Source organism: Sciurus carolinensis, chromosome 7 (assembly GCF_902686445.1).
Source record: "Sciurus carolinensis chromosome 7, mSciCar1.2, whole genome shotgun sequence".
NCBI classification, from domain to species: domain Eukaryota; kingdom Metazoa; phylum Chordata; class Mammalia; order Rodentia; family Sciuridae; genus Sciurus; species Sciurus carolinensis.
Window position 1 is genome coordinate 43,173,631 of NC_062219.1, and position 24,900 is coordinate 43,198,530.

The 24,900-nt window shown below is 33.8% G+C and overlaps 1 protein-coding gene across 2 annotated transcripts in view; it reads left to right on the forward strand.

Moving 5' to 3' along the window:
- The window catches only part of Tbc1d32 (TBC1 domain family member 32), a 301,835-nt gene that overhangs the window by 219,006 nt on the left and 57,929 nt on the right, over positions 1–24,900 (forward strand). For both annotated transcript variants that reach the window (XM_047558656.1, XM_047558654.1), the window contains exons 24-26: positions 10,185–10,307; positions 11,327–11,435; positions 12,225–12,318. In XM_047558656.1, the coding sequence (XP_047414612.1) occupies positions 10,185–10,307; positions 11,327–11,435; positions 12,225–12,318 (326 nt within the window). The remainder of the gene's footprint in view (positions 1–10,184; positions 10,308–11,326; positions 11,436–12,224; positions 12,319–24,900) is intronic.

The window sequence follows — 24,900 nt, forward strand, 5'->3', positions numbered from 1 at the left end:
TGCCTCTGTTGCATAGTCACTGTTTTGTTTTCAGTGATGATCATGGTCAGTTTCTTCAGCCAGCACACTTATTTGTTTTCTTATTGGTTCAGGGATATAAGGGAACGTAAAGAGGGTAGGGGAAACTTTAAACTTTCAACTTGGTAGAAGTACTCTATTTTAGAATAAGATCTTAAACTTCTCATCCCCATAAGTTAATGGGTTATAAAAGTAAAGGAAGGCTTCATTTCATCTTCTCCCCCTTAGTTCTTAGACCCAAATATTATAAGAGCAATAGTAATGGTTTATTGGTTTCTGTTTCAGAGCATCTTAGAGAATAACTCTTCAGTACTGCAAGGTGTTGTGGCCTCTGTGATGCCATTGTGAGTCTACAACTTGCCATTCTACTAATACCCAAGATAAATTGCTTTTGGGAGATAGGATGTATCATAAGACCAGTGAACTCTGTGGATATTTGCTCAGTGCTTTACTGCTTTTGTTAGTTTCTTGGTCAGAAGTAGTGTTTTATGGGTGTCATGAACCTTGGTAAGGCATTTGTAAGTTCACATGTAAACTTTCATAGAGAAGCATGGTGGCCAAGGATGTCAAGTCTTATGTCTGGGGTGAGAAGGCATTTAATGTCATCAGCCTGCCACTAGGTAGCTGGTCGTTCCTCCTGTTACGTCTTATATCTTGGGTTCAGTGTGGGTCCCTACTTGTTGCAGTCTGGGCACTCACTAATAAATATAGTCAGATCATCTGTGATGAAGGAATTCATATGGTTTAAATCATTGATATTTCCTTTGCACCTTAAGCAACCAGTCTGATATTGTGTGTGATATGATTTTCTAAAACACAGTTAATATGTGCAGAGTAGCCCTCAACTTTGAGTGAAAGTAGCACTTGTAAGACAAACTTGAACTAGCCCTAAGAGTACATGTATATTGTAAATTGTCTAGACATATGACTGATATTCACAATACACACCTGTGGTTCATGGAAAGTTTTTTTCTAACTATCTAGTTAGGGAAGAAAACGAAATATTAAGACTTGTTTTTAAATAGTGCTATGATAACACCAGCTCATGATAGAACTGAACTGTTAGAACTTTATAATATTCAAAGAGGAAAAGTCAAAGTACCATAACTGTTTTTTCACTTTGATTAGAAGGAGATAAGACTTTAGGTCATGATTTATATAGTTTTATGGACCATGACTAATGGAAGGGCTGGGTGGTTAGGGGTTTAGAATAAGAAAGGTTGGAGAATCATTTTAAGAAGATTGATGGAAAATATGGTCTTCTGAGAATAAAACCAAATTGACAGATTAATTTTGACTTATGTAAATGTTCTTTGAAGGGTTCTCTGCTCCTGCAAAGGAGGCAAAATAATCTCTTTTGTTGGTGGGCAGCCTCTTTCCTCAGCTCCTCTTATGCTTGTTCAAATGGGATTATGAACAAAGTGTGGCCATGGTGGTAGGAGTTTGAAATTATTTTTTATTAAGGTTCACAAAATATAAATAGCTTTTTAGCAAAGGGATTATGGATTTACTCTAAAATTCTAAGAGTTTGTGTGTGATTCTTTTTTTTTCCTCTTTTAAAAAATTGGTTCTCTTTAGATACACTTGACAGTATAGTATATTTTGACATTATACATAAGTGGAGTATCACTTATTCTAATTAGGATTGTGTGTGATACTTACTCCACTTTGCCAAAAGCTTCTTGTAATATCCAGCCTGTTGCAGAAACTTTGACCAGCATGGAATCTGCTGAATTAAAGCTTCATACCATGGACTTTCTTGATTTGGAGTGTGCCTGAATTTTGTATCTTATTTTTGTTTTGGGTCATACTCAAAATTGATATGGTAGATAAATAGTTCAGAGCAGTATACTTAACTATGGTAGATGTTGCTTCTAAAACTCAGAGGTACTAAAATCATGAACTGTGTCATTTTCTTGGTGGTAAATAATGTAAGATTTAGCAATTTATGATGCATTTTATGGGTGATATATCAACATTCCAGGCCACTAGTGTTCAGAAACTTAAGCAAGATGGCAGGCCTCTTGATTTTTATGAGTCAGTCACCCTCTGGCTTACCATAGTACCAGCTATGTCCTGCTCACAAAGATCTAGTTAATATCATCAGTAGAGTAGATTTTTATGATAACCTCTCAGATAGTCTGCCTTGGACTAAAGTTTGATAAAATGATAAAGGCATATTGTGTAAAAGTGTCATTTAATTTCTGTTGATCCCAGTGTAAATTTCTCAAAGTTATAAAAAATCAAATGCTTATTTTCCATATAAAACAACCTGGCTACATTAAGAAATATTCCAAAGAAAGTCAACAGTTATCCATGATAAAACTAAATTCATTGGTAAATGAGATTAAAATTTCTAAGAGTCATTTTCAGATATTTAAATGAAAAAGATAACATAACAAAAATAATTTAAAATAAATTTATATAGAGAAATCAACAAATTAAAAATAAGTTTTAGAAAAACATGCATGCATTCATGCATCTGAAAAAGTTAGAAATAGACTGTCTATCCCACACATAAACCTTAGTCTATGCATTGTTATGTTACTTTTATCAAGATAAGGTTTTATACATCAAAACAAAGAGAGTAGTCTGTTAATTTTTCCCTGTTTCATACAAAGCTAAGGGATGTGCCAGTACTACCCCACTGTTATAATCTCATCATTCCCAGGAATCCAGCGTGGTACTCTGGAGGATGGGGTTGTTAACTGAAGGTGATAAATACATATGGGTTTGTCTATAGCAAAATTCTTAACCTCTGTGTGCCCCTATTTCTTGTGTGTTAAGTGTTGACAGTAACTATACCTTACAGAGTTATTGTGAGACTAAATATACTATACCTCTCCCAAATTTAGAACATGATAAGCACCTAATAGAGATAACTGTCCATTGGATTGCATAAAAATGTGAATTTTTAACTTAAAAATTCTTCTGAGATATTAGTGGAGCTGTTTTGGTCTCCATACAATCTTAGTTTTGGTAAAATTATTACACAGTATATTGAAGTTGAATTTATGAATGAATCAGAGGAATATACACATTTTTATAATACTTAATATTCTCATTTAGGTAGGAGCTGAGTCTTATTGAAATCATATACTTAAGTCATATGGGTAGCTTTCTTTGTATAGCTCATGTGCTTTTCATATTAATTGTTTCATGCCTTGTTAGGTTACTTTTATCAAGGTTACTTTTCACCATCTGTTATATTTTTGTTATTGCTAATGGGATTTCTGTTTTCCATTGTAGTGTTATAATTAGTTATTGCTGGTATAAGTAAATTTATTTGTTTTTTGAAGTATTGCCTCACTGGCCATCCTATATAATATTTTCATATATATGTATGTTTGTGTATATAATATAATATATGTGTGTATATATATTATATATATATATATATAATATATATATAATATGGTCATCCCCCCCACTTTCTAGTTGTTTACCCCTTATCAACAAAATGGCAGCATTATATTTACTTGCTTAGGTGTTTACCTTGGAGTTTTTACACTAGTTCTCTCTTTTCCATGGAAGATATGTTCTGAAATCCCTACTGAATGCCGAAAACCACTGATAGTCTTAAATTGTATATAATATTATAATTGTGTTTTTCCTATACATACATACTTATATATGATAAAATTTAATTTATAAATTAGGTACAGAAAGATACAACCATAATAAATAATTTAGAACAGTTATAACAATATTCTATAATAAGAGTTATGTGAATATAGTCTCTTTCATAGTATCTTTTTGTACTGTACTAACCATTCTTGACAGATGTGAGATGATAACAATGCTTTTGTGATGACTTGAAGTAAGGTGAACAATGTAGGGTTAGGCTATTACATAAAGGATACTTGAAACACAAGCACTATGGTATGTGATGGTTGATCTGTTACCCAAATCAACTACTAGGTGACTCACGGGCAGGTAGCATATACAGAGTGGGTACAGGTTCTGAACCAGATGGTATTGCATTTCTTCACATAATTAGAACATCACTCAAGGAAAAAGGTTCATAAAAGGTATGATGACGAAAGGTGGGACTGATAGGGTGTCCCTGTAAGAATCTGTTCACCACAAAGCTACTCTTTCAATCAACAAATCATTACAGTACCCTATTTTAAGCCACTGTCTTACCTAAATTATTGTTACAGCTTTTAAAATGTTTTTCCTACATCTGCTCCTGCCTAATTTCAGTCTATTCTGTACGTAGAAACTAGAGTGATTCCATTGAAACACAAATCAGATCATTCCAAACCTGTACTCACATAGAATGAAACTGTATTCCAGTGGCTTTTTTTTTTTTTTTTTTTTTTTTTTTTTTTTTTAAAGATCACCATATAAAAATCCAGAGTCATTGCAATGACTTATGTGATCTGGCACCTGTGGTATCTGAACTCCTTTGAACTTTTCTCCTAATACTTCTCCTTGTCTCATTTCACTTCAGCAACATTGGCCTTCAAAGATGGTGGAAATGATTCTACCTTAGGACTTTTCTAAAGTAGTTTGTTCTGATCGGAGCATTTCCCCCAAATAGCTCCCTGGCTTACTCCCTCATTTCTTATTCGTCTGCACTGAGTTGTCACCATCTTAGGGGTTTCTTTGCTGATTACTATTTACAGTGACATAAAGCGATCCATTTCTTCCATTCTTTTGTTGGAACTTCTTTTTTCACTTCCCTTCTTTAGTTATATCCGTACTATGTTTTGGTTTTATATTTATTTTGTTCATTTTTTCCTAGCTCTACTATTTTGATTTCCATAGAGACTGAAATTTTTGTGCATGTATATTCAGTGGTATATCCCCAGCACTTAAAACAAAAATGGTAGGCACTTAGTAGGTATTTAATCAGTATTTTTAAAAAATAAATTGCATTTTATATCATTGGGAGGGAAGCTCACAACGGTTTTATCATCTTCTGATAATGAACATTATATTCCTTTTAGATAATATATCTCATTATTTTTGTCTTATTATTGGGTTGAATTTCCAGAATGATATTAAAAAATGGTGGGTAAGCACCTTAAGGTTCAGACTGGGGGAGGACCAGGTGTTTGTTCCAGGGACCAGACTGTTTCCTGCCCCTCCCCCACCAAAGCATACTACAGCAACCAGAGCAGAATGGATGTTTGCTTTTTATTAGCAATGCATACAAATCAAGTGAACAAGAAAATAAAATAACAAAACAGGAAGAGAAAAAAAATACCCCCATAAAACTGCAAACAAAGGCGAGAAACTCCATTGTAGCTGAAGCAACATTGGCTTAAGTGTCCCTATGCTATTGATTCTTACTGCATTTAAAATGTAATAAAAGTCATCTTCTTTCTTGCCCCTCATTCCTTTGGCAGGAATGGTGGCCAGTGGGCCTGACCTCCACCTTCTCTCACTGAGACCAACCATGGGGACCTTTGCAAGGAGCTAGAAGGTTGATTGGTTGGCTTCACAGCCAGCACAGGCCTGAGATGATGCTACCTGGTTTTATTTTTATTTAACTTTATTTTCCATTTTATGAACGTGTGTCTGCCCACTCACTCCCTTCAATTTTAAGTAGAAACCGTGGGTATCTCTCTTACCTCCCTACCTTTTCCAAGACCTACCCCCCTATTGTCAACCATTCCTCTGGAGCAGGCAGTGGACAGATGGGGTGGGCAAGAGTCTGGAGTGGTCAGACCTAGGACTCTGGTCCATGAGACCTTTCTTAGACCACCAGTATTTCTCCATCCTTTTTGAAACAAAATGCCTGTTAGTAAATCCTTAGACTCTTGAAAATAAAACCCCTCCCTTTTCTTCTAAAGGGGCAGGAGTATGCAATTTTGCCTTTTGTGACATTAATGGGAATACCTTTCTGTTTGAAGTTTGGTCCATTGTATTGAGAGATATGTTTTTAAACCAAATTAAAGAAGTATCCTTTAATTTACTTAGAATTTTTAGGAGGATAGGGAATAGAGAAGATGTTGCATCTTAAAGAGCTTTTAGGCATCTCGTTAGATAATTATATGGTTCTTTTCTATTACATATTGATGTCATGAACTACATCAGGACTACCTTAGTAGTAAATTTTCCTTTTATCCCTAGAATGAATTTGTGCTTGGTCATAGTATGCTATTTTAGTTTATGGCTATATCATATTTGTTGAACTTCTTATTATTCTTAGTGCTTGTAAGGTCTTAAAAGTCTACATCACCATGTGAGTTTTGATTTACTCATTCTCTAATGAAAATTTGGTCTCGGCACATATTTGTTCCTAAGCAGATTTGCTCATTTACCTTGGATTACCTCGTTGCCCACCTAGTCCACCTATTTACTCTCCTTTCGCATCTTAAGCTGGAGATCCATCGATGGTCATTTTATCAGCAGTTTAGTAGTCTGAAGAGAAAGAGTTGACTATTTTCTCCCTAATCCTTCTTACCCCACACCTGTATATTTCGGTTGAAGATGACCTGATCTTTACTGTTGTTTGAGCTAAAAACCACTTAACAGTCATCCTTGACTTCTGTCTTCCTTACACTTATCATATTTTCTACCAGAAAATCTCATATACTCTTAACACAATTTTAAATTTGTCTGTATATCAGAGTCTATGTCCTAACTTTTGTTTGTATGTCATTACTTTGCTGCTTAAATTGTGAGCTTTGTAATACATCTTAATATCTCCTAGTGTTTACATCTCTATTAATAATATTAGTCAATGTCTTCTAGTTGTCCTGTCAGTGTTTTTCCACTATTCTGCCAATATTAAATGTTGCTCTGACCATGTCTGATGATAACTTGATTTTCCCCCCATGGTTTTAGGGCTTGCTTTTTTTTTTTTTCTGGATAATCCAATGATAGAATGACTCCTCTCTTTCCTTCCTTCTTTCTTTCTTTCCTACCTTCTTTCCTCTCTGTTTCTCTCTCTCTCTCTCTCTCTCTATATATATATATATATATATATATATATATTTTTTTTTTTTTTTTTTTTTCTTAAAGACCACTGACTTTACCAGACTATCTCTTGGTGTTGACACTTTGGGTTCAGTTTACCTGGATGTATTGTATTCTTGACATTTGTAGATTCATATTTCTTTTCTGCCAGGAAGATGTTCTTGACTAGTATCTTTAAAGATATTCCCCATTAGATTATTTCAGTTTTTCTCTTCAAAAAATCAGTATTTCCATTGTATTTTCCACATTCTTCTCATCTGTCCTGATGTCCGTTACTATATTTTAATGGCATCTTCTCCTATTTACTGTTTTCACTTTTGCTTTAGTTTCTATGATAGTTTTATTCCTCTACTTTTTTCCTTAGTTCTGCCCATGCATGTTTATCTTTCTGGTTGTTCTTGTTTCTTCCCTGTGTTCATATAGCTTTACCTCATGCACACATCCTAATGGAGATACTTGTTCTATTAAATATTTTTTTTAATTAATGGGAAATAATTTAGTCACACTTTTAAGTATTTAATGGAAACTTTTTTAGTGTGTGTGCCATTCTTTTCCTGATTTTTAAAAATAGCACTGTCGTATGCATCCTTTGTGCAGCATTTATTTTGGGAGGGATGTGAGTTTTTTCATCATCAACTGTTTGTAAGAGATTCATGTTTTGGGAGAAGCAAGGATTAGGTTCCTGAACAACTGGAAGTTTCTGTAGAACCAGATTTGTGTGTTTGTCTTTTTGTCAGACTATCCTTTCATCCCTGTACCTTACTATGGAGATGGTTAATTTTTTGTTTGTTAATAATTATCTCTGTAACCTAACCAATAATTAATAATTGATTTTTCTGTGACTTCTCATTCTACTTTGCTCCTTCTACTTCTTGGAACCATACTGAGGCCAAGGTTCCAGTGTATTCCATTTCCACTTTTGAGAACACTGGATTAAGTTTGGTTGGCATCTTATTTATATTCCTCATTTTTTAAAAATTTACTTGGTTTTTCTTCTTAACAGTTGTTTTAGTCAACTTATTGTTGCCGTAATCAAAATACCCAACAAGAACAACTTAGAGTGGGGAAAGTTTATTTGAGGCTTACAGTCTCAAAGGTCTCGGTGTATAAACAGCCTATTCCATTGCTCTGAACTCAAAGTGAGAAGGCACATCATGGTGGAAGGGCCCAGGAGAAGAAAGCTGCTCACCTCATGGCAGCCAGGAAGCAGAGAGAGAGGGTGGGGGAAAGAGCACACCCCTTACCCCTGGGAGGGCAGATGCACCCATCCAGGACATGTCCCTAGTGACCCACCTGCTCCAGCCATGCCCCACCTACTCAGTTCATTCAAATGAAGATGGACTGATTAGGTTACAACTCTGAATATTACTGCATTAACAGGAGATTTGGGGGAACACCTCATATCCAAACCATAATAACAATTTATTTTATTTTATTTTTGAGACATTTGTGATTTTTTTTCTTATCATGAGCAGCCATGGTATACTTTCTTGATCTTCTCTTTTCCCTTAGCAAACACTGCTAATGTTTGCTCTATTTTTACTATTTTTGGCTGCCCTTTAACTCATTTTTAAAATTTGTTCTAATTAGTTATACATGACAGTAGAATGCACATCATACATAAATGGAGTATAACTTCTCATTCGTCTGGTTTTATATCATGTAACCTTTAACTCATTTTTGTGGTTAAAATTTTCTGTGATATGTTACCTTTCTTCTTTTTCTTTGCTTTTGGGTTGTTTCTAAGATGAGAAAGGAGAATGCCAACATACATCACAGACTTCAAACTATAATTCTTTCCTTTTGGTTCCATTTGTATTTTATCATACAAAAATACTTTGCTTTTGTAAATTGTGAATGGAACATTTCTCTGAGTTGTTGCTAGTGAATTTTCTTTTGTTTTTATGTGCATTTGGTTATTGTTTCCATGTGTTAGGGAGTGACTTTGAATTGTTATTTCTGATAGGTAAAGGTGTTTGCCAAACATTTTGCTCTGTTTATTTATATATGTTTTGAATAGGCAACACATACAATTGTATCTGTTATAGAATTTTTAAGCATGTTATAAAGTATTCAGTAGTTTGATTAACCTTCCATGTATACATCACTCATCTAAATTAACAGTATTTTGCCAGTCTTGTTTTATCTCTTCCCACACCCCACGTACACATTATTTTACTTTAGGTCCTTAAGACAAATTTCAGAGATTCCATTTTCCCTATACAATTCAGTGTGTAACTCTAACATAAAAAGGCCTATTTTAAAATACAGAAGTGAACAAAAACCCCAAACTATTTCTATTGTACTATTATTACATTTAATAAAATTAATGAAATTTATCTAGTAGCTATCTTGTATTTTTCTGTGTGACTTAAAAACATACTTTTATAGTTTGAAACAATAAGTTATCAAACAATATCTTCACATTTGCTTAGTATTTATTTTAAAATTTATAACAATTTCTTTTTCACTTCTTTTTTTATGCCATCCCCCCCCCCCCACCCCAGGATACAATGTATATATCACTAGCAACAACTCAGAGTATTGTGTAGGATTCTCCAGAATCTGGATTTGTTTGACTGTTGCCACCTTGTGGTGTCTTTTACTATATTTCTCTAATTCCTGTATTTCCTATCACTGATAATGAGATAGGTAGAACTGATTATTAGATTTGGGTTCAGTTTTCTGGGCAAGAATCAGTGTGTGTCTTGCAGCACTCTAGGAGACCCATGAGCCCTGCATTTCTTCATGGTGATACAATAGATCAGTGGGTTAACTCTTCCCACTTTGACCTGACCATTAGAGACCTAGGCTTTGACATTTTACCTAAAGGACATTTCCTAGATTGGTGACAAAATTATCATTCTGTCATTCTTTTGTAGTTAATTAATTATTGTAAGAAAAGTATGGCAGCTTGGCATTTTCATGGATTTGCTGATGTTCCCTGATCAATTTTTAGATTAAGTAGCAGTTGAGAGGATGTGCTAGTATTCATGTGGATTTAGAAGAATTTTTAAAAATCTAGATTAGAAATTATCCATTGGCCTCTGAAAAAAATAATTTCAGTAGGAACAACTTGGAGATCATTCAAAATTATTAAAAATATAACTGCATAATTTGTCCTGTAAGATCTGTATTTCTGTGAATAGATATTGCTTTGAATCTTCAAGAATGCATCTATACTTTTAGGACATATTTTACTAAGTGTACTTTTATTTCTCCCCTTTACATAGGTTATTAAGTGTGGTGTGCTGTGATCTGGACACCCTTCTCCTGTTAGAGGCTCAGTATCAAGTATCCAGAATGTTACTACATGCTCAAGAAGAAAATACCTTAGAGACCTCTGAGAGCCACAGGTTAAAGTAGAGGGCCAGGGAGGGAGGTGGGCATTAGAACTTGATATAATAACCATTTTCTTCACAAATTCGTTGTTAAGAAAGTGATTTTATATAGTTTGTTTTCTTACTATCTGAATTCAGTAGACTTAAGTAACAGTAAAAAGCAATTAAAGCATAAATGTCACAGAATGATGGAGAGGCCTTACAAAGTACTACTTTGAAAGTTTTGTAACTTTGTTTATTTTTTGAGGTTAGGCCTAACTTTAGTAATAATTCCATGAAATTATATCACTTCAGAATGCATGTCTAAGATGACCCATTAGATGAAGTGTTTGATTTTGTGTCCCTAATAGAGGCACTTTTTTCTCCATTCTTTTAATTGTTTTTACTCATAGTCATAAATTCTGATTATTTGCAAAATGAGGTAATGATATATTGATTATATTTCCTGTTATCACATCATATACTTGCCATTACCTCCATTTGGCTGACATTTATTGAATAATGTATTCAATAGTTGACATTGTTTTCATGTGTGTACTTTAAAAAAAAGAATATTCTGTCTCTATCCTAGACAGATCTTGGAAAGTTATAGCATGTATTACTTGATACTGTAGGTTCGATGTGAAAGAAAAGGATTCACAGCTGCAGAATGTGTAGGCTGCTCATAGCAATACTTAGATTTTAAATTGAAGGCCTGTGTCTAGCATATAAGAGATTTTGGATAAAAATATGATAAAGTCATTGCAGAAATAATGTATTTCTTAATCCCATTTCTTAAAGTACAGCAACATTAATCAAGGAAATATTCTATTATTAATCTCACTAATCTCATTGTATCATTTGCCTTCAATTTTTTCCTCTCTAGTAAAGCTATAAGATACAAAATGAATTTAATTCTTTGTATTTTAAGTGATACATTGATAAATAATCTCTTTTCCAGGCATTTCTGCTTTTTTCTTTACAGTCCAGTGATGTGATTTAAAAATCAAATCATATTCCATCAAGGAGATGACAGAATTGATTTATTTTTTCAGGGACTTTATAATTGATGGCTTATCAGTAGAAAGAAACCATATTCTTGTAAGAATAAATCTTATTGGTGGGCCATCGGAACGGATTTTGCCTCCAAGGATGCTGGAGAAGGTGATGTGGGTGGGGGTGAATATTTATGTGACATATTTTGAAGCAAGATAGTGAACTCAAGTGACACTAAACAACATCTCCCAAGTGTCTGTATCACAGACTTGAACTTTTGTTACTTGACAGACTTCAGGATGCAAGGAAACACTTTCAAACTGAATTAGTTCTTTTGTTGTCAAAGGGTCATGAGTGCTAGTTTCTGTAGCAGAGTAGGTAGTTTATTGTTTTATTAAAAAGTTGTGATTCTCCCTGTGTGCCTTAGGGTATTTTCTATGTCTTTATCTTTCATGACACAACTTTTTAATTTGATGATTATATTTTTGTATTTCCTTGCAAAATGGAGTCTCTCTCCTTTCATCAATACACATAGCCTGGGTTTCTCATGGAGGTTTTATTTTATTAAGAGCATTCTTGTTTGGACTGCATCTGGGAAAGATGATATAGAAATGATTGACAACAAAAGGAAAACAGTTTTGTGAGAAAAAAGAAAATACGGGTTTTCTTTAAAGATTGTGGTTTTCATTTCATGAAAAAATGTAGAAAAGTCATCATTATCAGTCCTAGTCACAAGAACAAGTAACTATGTCTGCTTCAGTGATTATTTAATGGTTATGTTATATTGAATTTTAATTGTTATTTTTTAGAATAGTGAATTATTGTTTGGTTAGTTGGGCAACAACTCTAGAATTTCAGTGAAAAAACCAATGTAAGAGGATGACATTTCAGAAAGCTATTAAATTCAATATTATTTTAAACTACTTCCTAAAGTCATTTGTCTTACTGTTTTTTTAGGGTGATGATCCATATCCTTGGCCAATGTTTTCATCATACCCTTTGCCACCCTGCTATTTGCCAGAAGTTATAAAAAATACTGATATAAAACAAGGTAAAATATTTACCATCAAATGCTATATTATTTTTAATGCTTTTCTTATAATTTGAAGAACAACTGTATTAAGGTGGAATAATACTGATTTTCATTCAGCATGTATACATGGTTGCATTTATGCCTGCTGCTTTGTAATTTTTAAATTTTTCTTTTATTTCTTTCTTTCTTTTCTTTTTTTGGTGGTGCTGGGGATTGAACCTGGGACCTTACACATGCTAGGCAAGTGCTGTACAACTGAGCCACATCCTCAACCATTCTCATGTTTCTTACTAAATTTTTATATGACCGATTAATTCTTGTTTCTTATGTCTAAGGTGTGACAAATCTGTCCAGTAGCAATAATTTTTTGGTTTCAAAACAATTAGTGGTTTTGATTTATTGAATTCTAGTTGTGTAGAACGTTTATTTATTCAACGGAGTAGTTTTTTTTTTTTTTTTTTTTTGTAACTGCCGTGTGCTGTGTGCAAACCTATGTACTTAAGACTCAAAATTTAATGACAAGTAAGGTATCCATGAACTTTGATGTTCTTTCCCATTTCAGAAATGGCAATAAACTTGAAGTTGTTTTTGGACTTTTCTCTTTATACCTTATAAGTAATCTGTCAGCAAATTCTCTTGACTCTTTGTATCTAAAATAAAACCACTTTTGATCATCCACTATGACTGCCATTTCTCACCTGTTATAATATCCTGCCATGAACAGTGTGTTGTCAGTATAGCAGCCAGGGTGATGCTGTTGGAAAACAGGTGGGTCATATTACTTTTCTAAAACCTTGAGGTGTCTTCCCAGTGGCTTACGAGGACCACAGTGTTTGTAACACCCTTCCTGGCACGTGTATTATTGTTTAGGGACTGTCATGGAATTTCAAGCCTTGTTCTTCATTTACCCACCATACTGACTGGGAACTCTTACTGTCTTTCTGTTTGTTCATAAAGCAGAAGTGTTTAAATAAGACATTATTCCCAATTGAACGATAGTACCTATACATCCTCCTAAGAAGAGTGGTCCTGACCTTGGTATGGTCAATTTATAATGACTACCTCATTTTGATATTGCTGATATCTGTATCACTAATCATAGACTCTGAGTAGAATGGGCAGAGAGAAAATCTAAAGCATGTCTAGCTTTCCTTTGGACCTGAGAGTATAGTAATGTATGTCTGAACTTAATGAGAAAAATAGAGCCAAATATGTTTTCTAGTAGATCTAAGGCTAAATCTAAAGAGTGTAGTTAGATAGTTAAATCAACTAAGCACTAATTGTTCACATTCAAAAATACAATGCTTAAGCTAATAATACTTTAAGGCATGGATGTTATTTTAACAGTAAAAGTCATATACTTCTCATTCTGCTTTTTGATTCAAAAATAATGATTCACTCATTCTGACAGGTGTTATTTTAGTCATCATTTGCACTACAAAATTTCAGAATATTGTTTCATTGTTGTGGAAAAAAATCACTTCAGTTATGTGCACATGATGACATCCTTCTCATTTGTCTCCCAACTTCTAGATTTATCCTGCTTGCTACAGTTAGCATCTCCTCATCTGTTAAATTGTCTCTTGTTAGTTCCTTGGCATCAGTGTTAGCTGTTCGATGATTCATTTTTATCTATAAATAAGAATCTGGAGACACCATGCGGTTCAGTTATTTTTCTTTGTGAACATTTTTAGTGATACCATATGAATATGTAAGTGGCCCTTTCAAAACCTTGAATAGTATTTTCTGTGTATGCATATGTACACGTGTACATGCATGCATATATATAGAGTATCACACATGAAAAATTCTAATCCATTTGGTAGAAATAATTTCTACTTGGAATATAATTTGTTATCTGGAAGTTTAGGTAAGTAGGGTGAGTGAGTTTAGTAATTTATATTGCTGTCTTTGTGGTATGAAAAGAAAAAGCTGAGGACAATGAGGGAAAAAGGAGTGTTGTATGTTGTATAGTGGTCAAAAGCAAGTACTGTGGCTGGGGTTGTAGCTCAGTGGTAGAATGCTTGCCTAGCATGTGTGGGGCACTATGTTAGATCCTCAGCACCATATAAAAATAAATAAAATAAAGGTATTGTGTCTGTCTACAACTAAAAAATACATATTAAAAACAAATCAAGTACTGGTTAGGAGTTGTTCAAGTGACCTTCAGAAGATTGACTCATGATGCCTTCCCTGTTTGGAACAGGATGGTCATAAGATGATAATGTATTCTGTTTGTTTCCAAGCTAAACTTAGGTATCCCAGGAGTAAAATTGTTATAAACCCTGGCCAGTCCACTCTACCACATTCTACTTTGGTGTGCCCAGGATGAGGATTTTTTTCTCATAGGAGAAGGGGAAATGCAGAACTTCCATACTTAATTAAAAACAGCCTGAGGAATTGAGTAGCATACTACAGTTATTATTGAAAGCATTAGACACATCAAAAAGATGAGAAATTTGTTCTTCTTCCTTCCCTATCACCCCATATTTATTTATTACTTGAAAATTACTTTTATTGTGTTTCTTCAGGCTGACATAAATTAAACAATCTTAATTACATTTATGTCCTATATAATCTTCCTTCTTACAGTGCAATTCCCATTTATCATGAAACCATTTTGATGTGAATTTACTCATTTGGGGTTGATATCTTCAAATAGAGGAGTAAGGTTTTGTTTTTTTGTTCTTTATTGTTTTGGTTTGTAGTATCACTGACAAGGCCAATAGAGCAGCCTAAAGCCCACTGACTCACAGGGCTGCTGACAGCCAGGCTCGTTGCACAGATTGTCTTTCTCTGATCTTAGAGATGTAAATGGGTTATTTGCTGAAAGCCACAAGTATATCAGTAGCTTCTGAAGCAAGTGAACTTTTGAATGTTCCTGGGAACTCCTGAATAGTCACTATCAGTATATTCTTCCAGATGTCCTCCCTGAAAATTGACCTCCTCAGGACTTTCCAAGAAGTAGATAGAATGATAATGAATGTGAGCCATTTGTGTGAAAAAATGTGTTTGTCCTTCATCTCCTATCCTTTCCATAGTAATTGTCCTACATATTCTAAGTCAATCATACAGGTCTCTTTCCTTTCTTACAACAGCACTATTAAAATATAATTACCATACAGTTCATTAGTTTTTAGTATACTCACATATATGTCCAACCATCACTACCACAGACAATTTTAGGACATTTCCCCACCTCAAAAAAAAAAAATTATATCCCCTCTTCCATTCATTTAGTCCTAAGCTATGAAACCACTAATCTACTCTCAGTCTCTGGAGAGTTTTCAAGTCTGGCCTCTCATCATGTAGTATGTGGTATTTTGTGACTGCTTTCTTTCACTTTGTATAATGTTTTCAAGGTCGATGAAAGTTGTAGCATCTTTCACTACCTCATTTCTCATAGTTGAAAATATTTCATTGTATGAATGTGCCACAGTCTGTTTTTTTTGTGTGTGTGTGCCACAGTCTGTTTAAACATTTGTCTGCTAGTTAGACATTTGGGTTGTTTTTATGTTTTGTCTGATAATGAACAATTCTGCTGTGAACATTCCTTTGCAAGTTTGTGTGTAGACATGTTTTCATTTCTCATCAGTTGTATACCTAGGAGTGGAATGATGGATTACCTAGTAACTCTGTTTACTCATTTGAGGAACTGCCACAGCTATTTGCTAAAACAGCCTCACCAGTTCACATTCCCACCCACAGTACAAGTTTCTGATGTCTTTGTATTGTTGCTAACACTTGTTAAGATCTGACTTTTTCATCTAGCCATCCTAGTAGATGTGAAGTGGTATCTCATTCCAATTTTGACTTGAAATTCCTTTATTAGTAGTGATGTGAATATTTTTTCATGTGTTTATTAGCCCTATGTGACATCTTCCTGGGAGAAATGACTATTTTGATTCTTTATCTGTTTTTAAATTTTCATTTTACTACTGAGTACTTTACATATTGTAAGAGAACTTTATATATTGTAGATACAAGAACATATCAGATAGATAAACGATGGGATAATTTCTTTCATCTCTTAAACTGCATTAAATTTATGGCCCTGGGCTTTTGCTGTTGATGTTCTCTTCTTCTTGACTACTAATTCTTACTCTTCTCATGGATATTATAGCCTTATAAACCTTTTAAACTTACTCTACATTACACTCCTTCAGAGAAGTTATCTAAAATATATTTATTTCTTTGCTTATCTCTCTTTCTCTCTGTCTGAACACTTACTTCTCTAATAGTATTTATTCCTTACAGGGAGCTTATGTATTTTTTTTTTTTTGTAGTCTCTGTTGCTTGTCCTAGAATGTAATTTACACAAGGCAAAGAAACTCTATATCTTAGATGGTATTGTGGTTTGGATCTTGAATGTCCCTCTGAAGCTTATGTGTTGAAGGCTTGGGCCCCAGCTGATGGCGCTATTAGGAGTTGGGGCTTAGTTGGATGAAGTTAGGTCATTGGGATGTCCTTGAAGAGAGTATAGTTGGATCCCAGACCCTTCCTTTCTCTCTTTCCTGGCTGCTATGTTGTGAGCATCTTTGATGAAGCATACACTCTTCGCCATGGTTAGCCTCACATAGACCCAAAGCTGTGGGCCAAGCAACCATGGACTGAAACCTTTGAAACCATGAGCCAAAATAAATCTTTCTTTCCTTTATGTTTTATTTATTTATTTATTTATTTATTTATTTATTTATTGTGCTGGGGATTGAACTCAGGACCTTGTACTTCCAAGGCAAGCACTCTACCAAGTGAGCTATCTCCCCAGCCCTATGTTGTTTTTTTTTGCACAGTAAAAGAAAACTGAGTAATAAGTAGTTGTTGTCTTTTGAATGGATGAATTATCATTAATTTTTTTCCTTTTTTCCTTCCATCATATCTCTTTCTCTCTCTCTCTTTCTCTCTCTCTCATACTTTAGAAATTCTTACTTTTACCTGCAAAAACCTCCGATCTGCCTCAATTTCTAGGGCATGCGTAGCTTGCAGTTTTGAAAGCTCCTTGAGTTAGACTTCTGAGTATATCATTCATAAAGTAGATGCCTTTATTATAGTTATTTTATCATTTACAAAGTATTACCTTATGTTTTTATGGCACATAAAAAGTGTGCATTGTTAGCATTACATTCCATTTTTTCATAATTGAAAAAAATAACAAAAAAGTGTAGCCTTCTGTGATTACTTCAAATTTAGCCTTTTATAGCTTTGCTATCCTTCTTTACAGTTTCTGCCATCACATTTTTACTTATCTGATAGGAAATTGATTTTCTGCCTGGCAAAACATTCTCAGTAATATGCTATATAAAATAGTAAGTTCCATGGTGATAATCATTCCCTATAATAGAATATATAAAATAATATTAAAATCCTTATAGTTAAATTGTTCAGATGTTTTTAGTTGGAAATTTTTTAAATGACATTATTCCTACATGAGAAAATAGGTTGATTTAAATTCATAGTGTCTTGTGTTTTATTTTTTGCTTAAAATAATTTTTTTACCACAAATAAGTGGTAAAAAAAGTAATAAAAAAGATGAGGGAGACTATCATATGAAATCAAAGCTAATTCTAGTTAAAACCTTTTTTCAATTTGCAAATTTTAAGCTCTGAATGAATTCATTATATAGCATCTTGAATCTTTAGTTTCTACGTATTAATCAAATGTCTGTGGAACCACATTATATTCATAGGCAAGTACCATGAATCTAAACTACTATATCTATGTTATTTGCATAACTTTGGCACTTCATAAAAATAGCATAAGTTAAAATTAAAGTGTTTTTGTATTAATATGTTGTTAATATGTGTGTTAATGTATTACTATGTTGGGGAATGAAAAAGACTTTTCATTATTATGTATGAAGTTTATTTTGAACATTTTACAATTGCAGAGTACTGTTGATGGAACAGTTAGATAATTATTGTAATGTATTTTGGTCAGTATGAAAATAAATACTAATAATAGACAAAAATTTCCAGATTAGAGATAAGCCAAAGAATGGGTGTCATATTCTGTGTCTCTAGAGTTACAACGTGTACAGTGAATGAGTAGACAAATTTTTGTTTTTTATGGCTCTATTCTTAGGATGCATACATATTTTCTCCTAGCTCATGGCCATCTTATCATCTGAGTTGTACAATATGCTACTATTATTTTAAGTTGTTTGCATTAAAAGATGTTGAATTTTAGCCTTTGCAACCACAAATTTCTGTTATTTTGACACTAGAAAAATATCCCTAATTTACAAGACATTTTCACTAATTTTTGCTAATTTTTAAAAATAAATATCCATGTACTTACTGAGTATAACTCATTCATTAATGTAGTTTCTCACTGATAACTTTGTCCTTTCAGAAATTAGTCTTTTGAATCTACAATTGGATGACAATCCACTGCACAATTCTGATAGTCCAGACTCAAAATTTGAAGACTACAAAGAGGGAATATGTGGGGGGGCAGGAGAAAAACACCAAAATTTCTGAAGGAATGAAAGGGGAAAAGGAGATGGACTGCAATTACAACTGAATTTTAATAAAATAATGAAAACTGCTCAATTAAGAAATGGGTAGACTGGATTGCCTTCATTACCAGTTGGATACATTATCTAAAATTGAGGATTACCACTTTTTCCCCAGTGAACCAAAAATGGAATCCTATAGTCACAACCATTAAAAGTGCTTTAAAAATAGTAAGAGTGCTATATAAAATGTAATGCAACTTGATGGCAGAAATTGTTCTGACTTAAAAAGTTTTGGGTAGTCTCTCTTACACATAAAGTCCATCTATAAATGTTTTTGATAATGAAGTCTCCCTTTTATCAAATACTTATCTAGGGTTTTATGTCAAGTCAGATACTTTTATTCTTTTTTATTTATTGTTTCTAATCATGGAATTAAGATTTATTTTCTGCAGGTAAAGGTAACTAACTTTTATTTGACACCAACCTGTTATCTGGGAAGACTGATAGTATGACTGAGTATCTCTCTCACATATAGTAAATCTTGAGCTGCAGCTGTTGAGAAATTTCAGAATAAGCATTTTCTTTTGGATAGGATAACTTTATTTTCAAATATTTTTTACTTTAACTTTTGAAGCAAGCATATCTGTATCAACTAGGAAATATAGATCATTTACTAGTTTAGGTGCAGTAGGATGCAAAAACAAAAAAACAATTTCTCATTTTTTTAAATGTCTCTTATTTAAATTCTTTGTTATTAAAGAAAAGCTAATGTGGTGTGATAAATCCAAAATGAGGAATAATTTATATAAAATGAAGTATTATATTTTAAGAATACAGTTGTTGAAACAAAATAAAGACTTGTGCAAATTTATATTCTTTTAAGCATAAACATGGGAAGGTGTCTAAATTTGTTCCCTATTAGTTATCTGTGTGGTTGCTTCTTGGAGACTACTCCAGATCTTTTCCCAGCTCATGATAATAAGAGAAAAGTGAAGTGATTACTTTGTTAACCTGAATGGAAAAGAGAGGCAGAAACAAATGAAATGTTCTACAAATAAGCTTCTGAATTAAGCCTCTCTTACTTTATGAAGGCTTCCATGTATTTTTGTTTTGTACAGCATCTATTATGATATTGTGTATAGAGTGGGCACTTATAATTACTGAATGAAATCCTAAGAAGAAATTATTAAAAGTTTCTGTGTGAATATAGATTTTCTTTGTATTTATATTGAGCTTACATTATTTTCTCCTTTTGGAGTTAAAATTCTTTGTATATATACAGCCTTTCTCTATTACTTATAGTCAGCTTACATAATGAATAATCTTTTCTTTACAATAATCTTTTGACAAACTATAATATGCCCAAGTATGTCACATTATAACGAAAAGATTCAGAGTTTAGATATGAATGATTATTGTTGGCTGTCATGGTTTATTTTATAAGCAGGAAACTTAATGCTCCTTTTTTTCCCACTTTTTCTAGTGGTTTACAGTAGATGTTGTTTTACTTTCTGCAGTTTTTTGTAGGTACCCATAAGTCATAGTAGTCTGAAGAAGCGTAGAGGGAAAGAACATGCTGCTGTTCTCTCTTCCTAGATACACCAGACCTATCCTGAGAAAATGAACTGTTAGTTTTTCATGGTGATTTTATCAGAGCTTGATGTAGAAGTGATACCAAGTCCTAATTTTATTGTTCTCTCTCTGTAGAAATAATACTACACAATTAAAATTTGTAGTAATGGCTGTATGAGAATAGTGTTGTAGCTGCTGTTATCGCATGCTTGTAATCTCAGGAACTGGGGAACTGAGGCAGGAGGAATGTAAATTAGAGGCCAGTCTGGGTGGCTTAATGAGACCCTGGTGAATCTATTAAAACCCTGGTGTTTCTGTTAACTGATTCAGTTGCCAGTTGTGGGTCACATTTTTTAAAATTCATGTTAGTGTCTTTTTATTGGGTATTAGACATTAATTTTACATTGAATTTTAGATTTTTAAAAGTTCTAGAATTTTAAAAGGGTAGTGAAACCTTTTGTGGCAGAAAGTCAAGTTATTTGTGTATATTTTGATGTTTCAAGTTTGTCATTTTTATTAGGTGAGTGTGTAATCTCTTTTACTTCATGTGTAGCTTGACCCTATTCCTACAGTGTGACTTCCTAGTATCATTATGAAATATTCTGGTAGTTCACTAGTCCTCTGCACTCTGGAGTTGGATTTCTCCTAACCATTTTTTTTATCCTCTGTTGAAAGGCACCTAGGTTGATCCCATAGTTCTGTTATTGTGAATTGTGCTGCTATTAACATTGATGTGGCTATATCCCTATATCATTGCTGATTTTAGGAGTGAGTAGGACAGCTGGGTCATATGGTGGTTCCATTCCTAGTTTTTTGAGAATCTCTATACTGCTTTCCAGAGCAGTTGGATCAATTTGCAGTCCCACTAACAATGTATGAATGCATCTTTCTCCCCACATCCTCACCAACACTTGTTATTTGTATTCCTGATAATTGCCATTCTGAGTGGAGTGAGATGAAATCTCAATGTAGTTTTGATTTGCATTTCCCTTCTTCCTAGAGATGTTGAGCATTTTTTCATATATTTGTTGACTGATCATATTTCTTCTTTCATATGATGGAGGTAAAAGGCCGGGTTGTACCTGGATAAAAGAGAAAAAATAGAGAAGGAAACAAAGACACTCCCCACCCCCCTCCCCACATACCGGCATTTGTTATTTCAGTTGTACTTCTAGCGATTTTTATTAGGCTTAAGGAAACGGACTTAAAGATACATTTAACATTTAATCGTTTTTTAGCAATAACATAATTTTGATGTATTATGATATTTTTTGAGTTTGAAGATTTTTTTTGTCGTTTATTATTGTATACAAATGAGATACATGTTGTTTCTCTATTTGTACATGGAGTCAAGGCATACCATTTGTGTAATCATAAATTTACATAGGGCAATGATGTTTGATTCATTATTTTTTTCCCTTCCCCCTCACCCCTCCCACCCCTCTTTTCCCTCTATACAGTCCTTCTTTCCTCCATTCTTACCGCTCTCCTTATCCCTAACCCTAAACCTAACCCTAACCCTAACGCTAACCCCTCCCACCCCCCATTATATGTCCTCATCCACTTATCAGTGACATCATTCGTCCTTTAGTTTTTTGAGATTGGCTTATCTCACTTCGCATGATATTCTCCAATTTCATCCATTTGCCTGCAAATGCAATAATTTTATCATTCTTCATTGCGGAGTAATATTCCATTGTATATACATGCCACAGTTTCTTTATCCATTCATCAACTGAAGGGCATCTAGGTTGGTTCCACAATCTGGCTACTGTGAATTCAGCAGCTATGAACATTGATGTGCCTGTATCTCTGTAGTATGTTGATTTTAAATCCTTTGGGTATAGGCCAAGGAGTGGGATAGCTGGGTCAAATGGTGGTTCCATTCCAAGCTTTCTGAGGAATCTCCATACTGCTTTCCAGAGTGGCTGCACTAATTTGCAACCCCACCAGCAATGTATGAGTGTACCTTTTTCCCCACATACTCGCCAACACCTATTGTTGCTTGTGTTCTTGATAATCGCCATTCCAATTGGGGTGAGATGAAATCTTAGGGTAGTTTTGATTTGCATTTCTCTTATTACTAGAGATATTGAACATTTTTTCACATGTTTGTTGATTGCTTATAGATCTTCTTCTGTGAAGTATCTGTTCATTTCCTTAGCCCATTTGTTGATTGGATTGGTGTAGAGTTTTTTGAGTTCTTTATGGATTCTGGAAATTAGTGCTCTAGTGCTCTATCTGAAGTATGAGTGGCAAAGATATTCGCCCACTCTGTAGGCTCTCTCTTCACAATACTGATAGTTTCCTTTGCTGAGAGAAAGCTTTTTAGTTTGAATCTATCCCAGTTGTTGATTCTTGCTTTTATTTCTTGTGCTGTGGGAGTCCTGTTAAGGAAGTCTGATCCTAAGCCAACAAGTTGAAGGTTTGGACCTACTTTTTCTTCTATAAGATGCAGGGTCTCTGGTCTGATTCCGAGGTCCTTGATCCATTTTGAGTTGAGTTTTGTGCAGGGTGAGAGATAGGGGTTTAATTTCATTCTGTTGTATATGGTTTTCCAGTTTTCCCAGCACCATTTGTTGAAGAGGCTATCTTTTCTCCATTGCATATTTTTGGAACCTTTGTCTAGTATGAGAAAATTGTATTTATTTGGGTTTGTGTCCATGTCCTCTATTCTGTACCATTGATCTACCTGTCTATTTTGGTACCAATACCATGCTGTTTTTGTTACTATTGCTTTGTAGTAGAGTTGAAGATCTGGTATTGCGATACCCCCTGCTTCGCTCTTTCTACTGAGGATTGCTTTAGCTATTCTGGGTTTTTTATTCTTCCAGATGAATTTCATAATTGCTTGCTCTATTTCTGTAAGGTACATCATTGGGATTTTAATTGGAATTGCATTAGTATGGCCATTTTGACAATATTAATTCTGCCTATCCAAGAACATGGGAGATCTTTTCCATCTTCTAAGGTTTTCTTTAATTTCTTTCTTTAGTGTCTGTAGTTCTCATTGTAGAGGTCTTTCACCTCTTTTGAGAGATTGATTCCCAGTATTTTATTTTTTTCGATGCTATTGTGAATGGGGTAGTTTTCCTAACTTCTCTTTCTGAAGATTCATCACTTATGTATAAAAATGCATTGGATTTATGAGCATTGATCTTGTAACCTGCTACTTTACTGAATTCACTTATGAGTTCTAAAAGTTTTCTGGTGGAATTTCCAGGTTCCTCTAAATGTATAATCATGTCATCAGCGAACAGGGATAGTTTGAGTTCTTCTTTTCCTATTCGTATCCCTTTAATTTCTTTGGTCTGTCTAATTGCTCTGGCTACAGTTTCAAGGACCATATTGAATAGGAGTGGTGAGAGAGGGCATCCCTGCCTTGTTCCAGATTTTAGGGGGAATGCTTTCAGTTTTTCACCATTAAGAATGATATTAGCCATGGGCTTAGCATAGATGGCCTTTATAATGTTAAGGAATGTTCCCACTACCCCAGTTTTTTCTAGTGTTTTGAGCATGAAGGGATGCTGTATTTTATCAAATGCTTTTTCTGCATCTATTGAAATAATCGTGTGAGTTTGAAGATTTTTATTGAAAGAAATTTTCTCTGATTTAAATAATATGAAAATTTTATTTCTTTTATTATTGAGGCTGTAGGTGAAATGTTTCTATATCATTATTTTAGGAATATTTAAAGAAAATATATTACTACTGAAAGTCAGAATTATGTACTTTCTTCAGTTAAGCAATTTTTTGTGCATTTGTGAATATGCATATGTTTGATGTATCTGTGTTTTTATGTGTTTATATCAGAGTATGTGTGTAACTTTAATATAAGAAGTGTTTTTGATGACCTAAATGTCAAGTAGGGAAATATTTACATAAATTGTCAAATTTATATATGATCACATGAGGACCACATGACAATACATAGCATCCTTTTAGGACTAAATTAAATGAAACTTAGATTACAAGAATGATATATCTTATGAATACTGTTACATCTGTGTGCACATATATATGCATGTAGAGAGAGGTGCACAGTGTCCCCAATTACCTGCAGTTTTTCCTTCCATGGTTTCAGTTACTCACTGCCAGATTCTATCTTGAGGATATTAAACAGAAAATTACAGAAATGAATATAAGTTTAAATCCCCCTCTGTCCCACTCTTCCCTGCATGGAAGTCAATCATCTTTTTGCCCAGTTTGTACACTCTGTATGTACTACTTGTCCATTAGTTGCTTAGTTGCCATTCTGGTTATCAAATCAACTGTTGCAGTGTCATAGTGATTGTATTCAAATAGTCTGCATTATAGTTAATCATAAAATAAGTCTTATTAATGTACAAAAGCAGGGATGCTGGCATTTTGTTACAGTAAATTATTATTGTTCTGTTTTATTATTAGTTGTTAATCTCTTACTGCATATAATTTATAAATTATACTATGTTATAAGTAGGTATGTTTAGGGAACGTATCATATCTATAGGACTTGGTACTGTCTGTGGTTTGAGCCTACCACTAGAGGAATGGGCACCTATCTCCCATGGTCAAGAGGGGGTTTCCTGTAT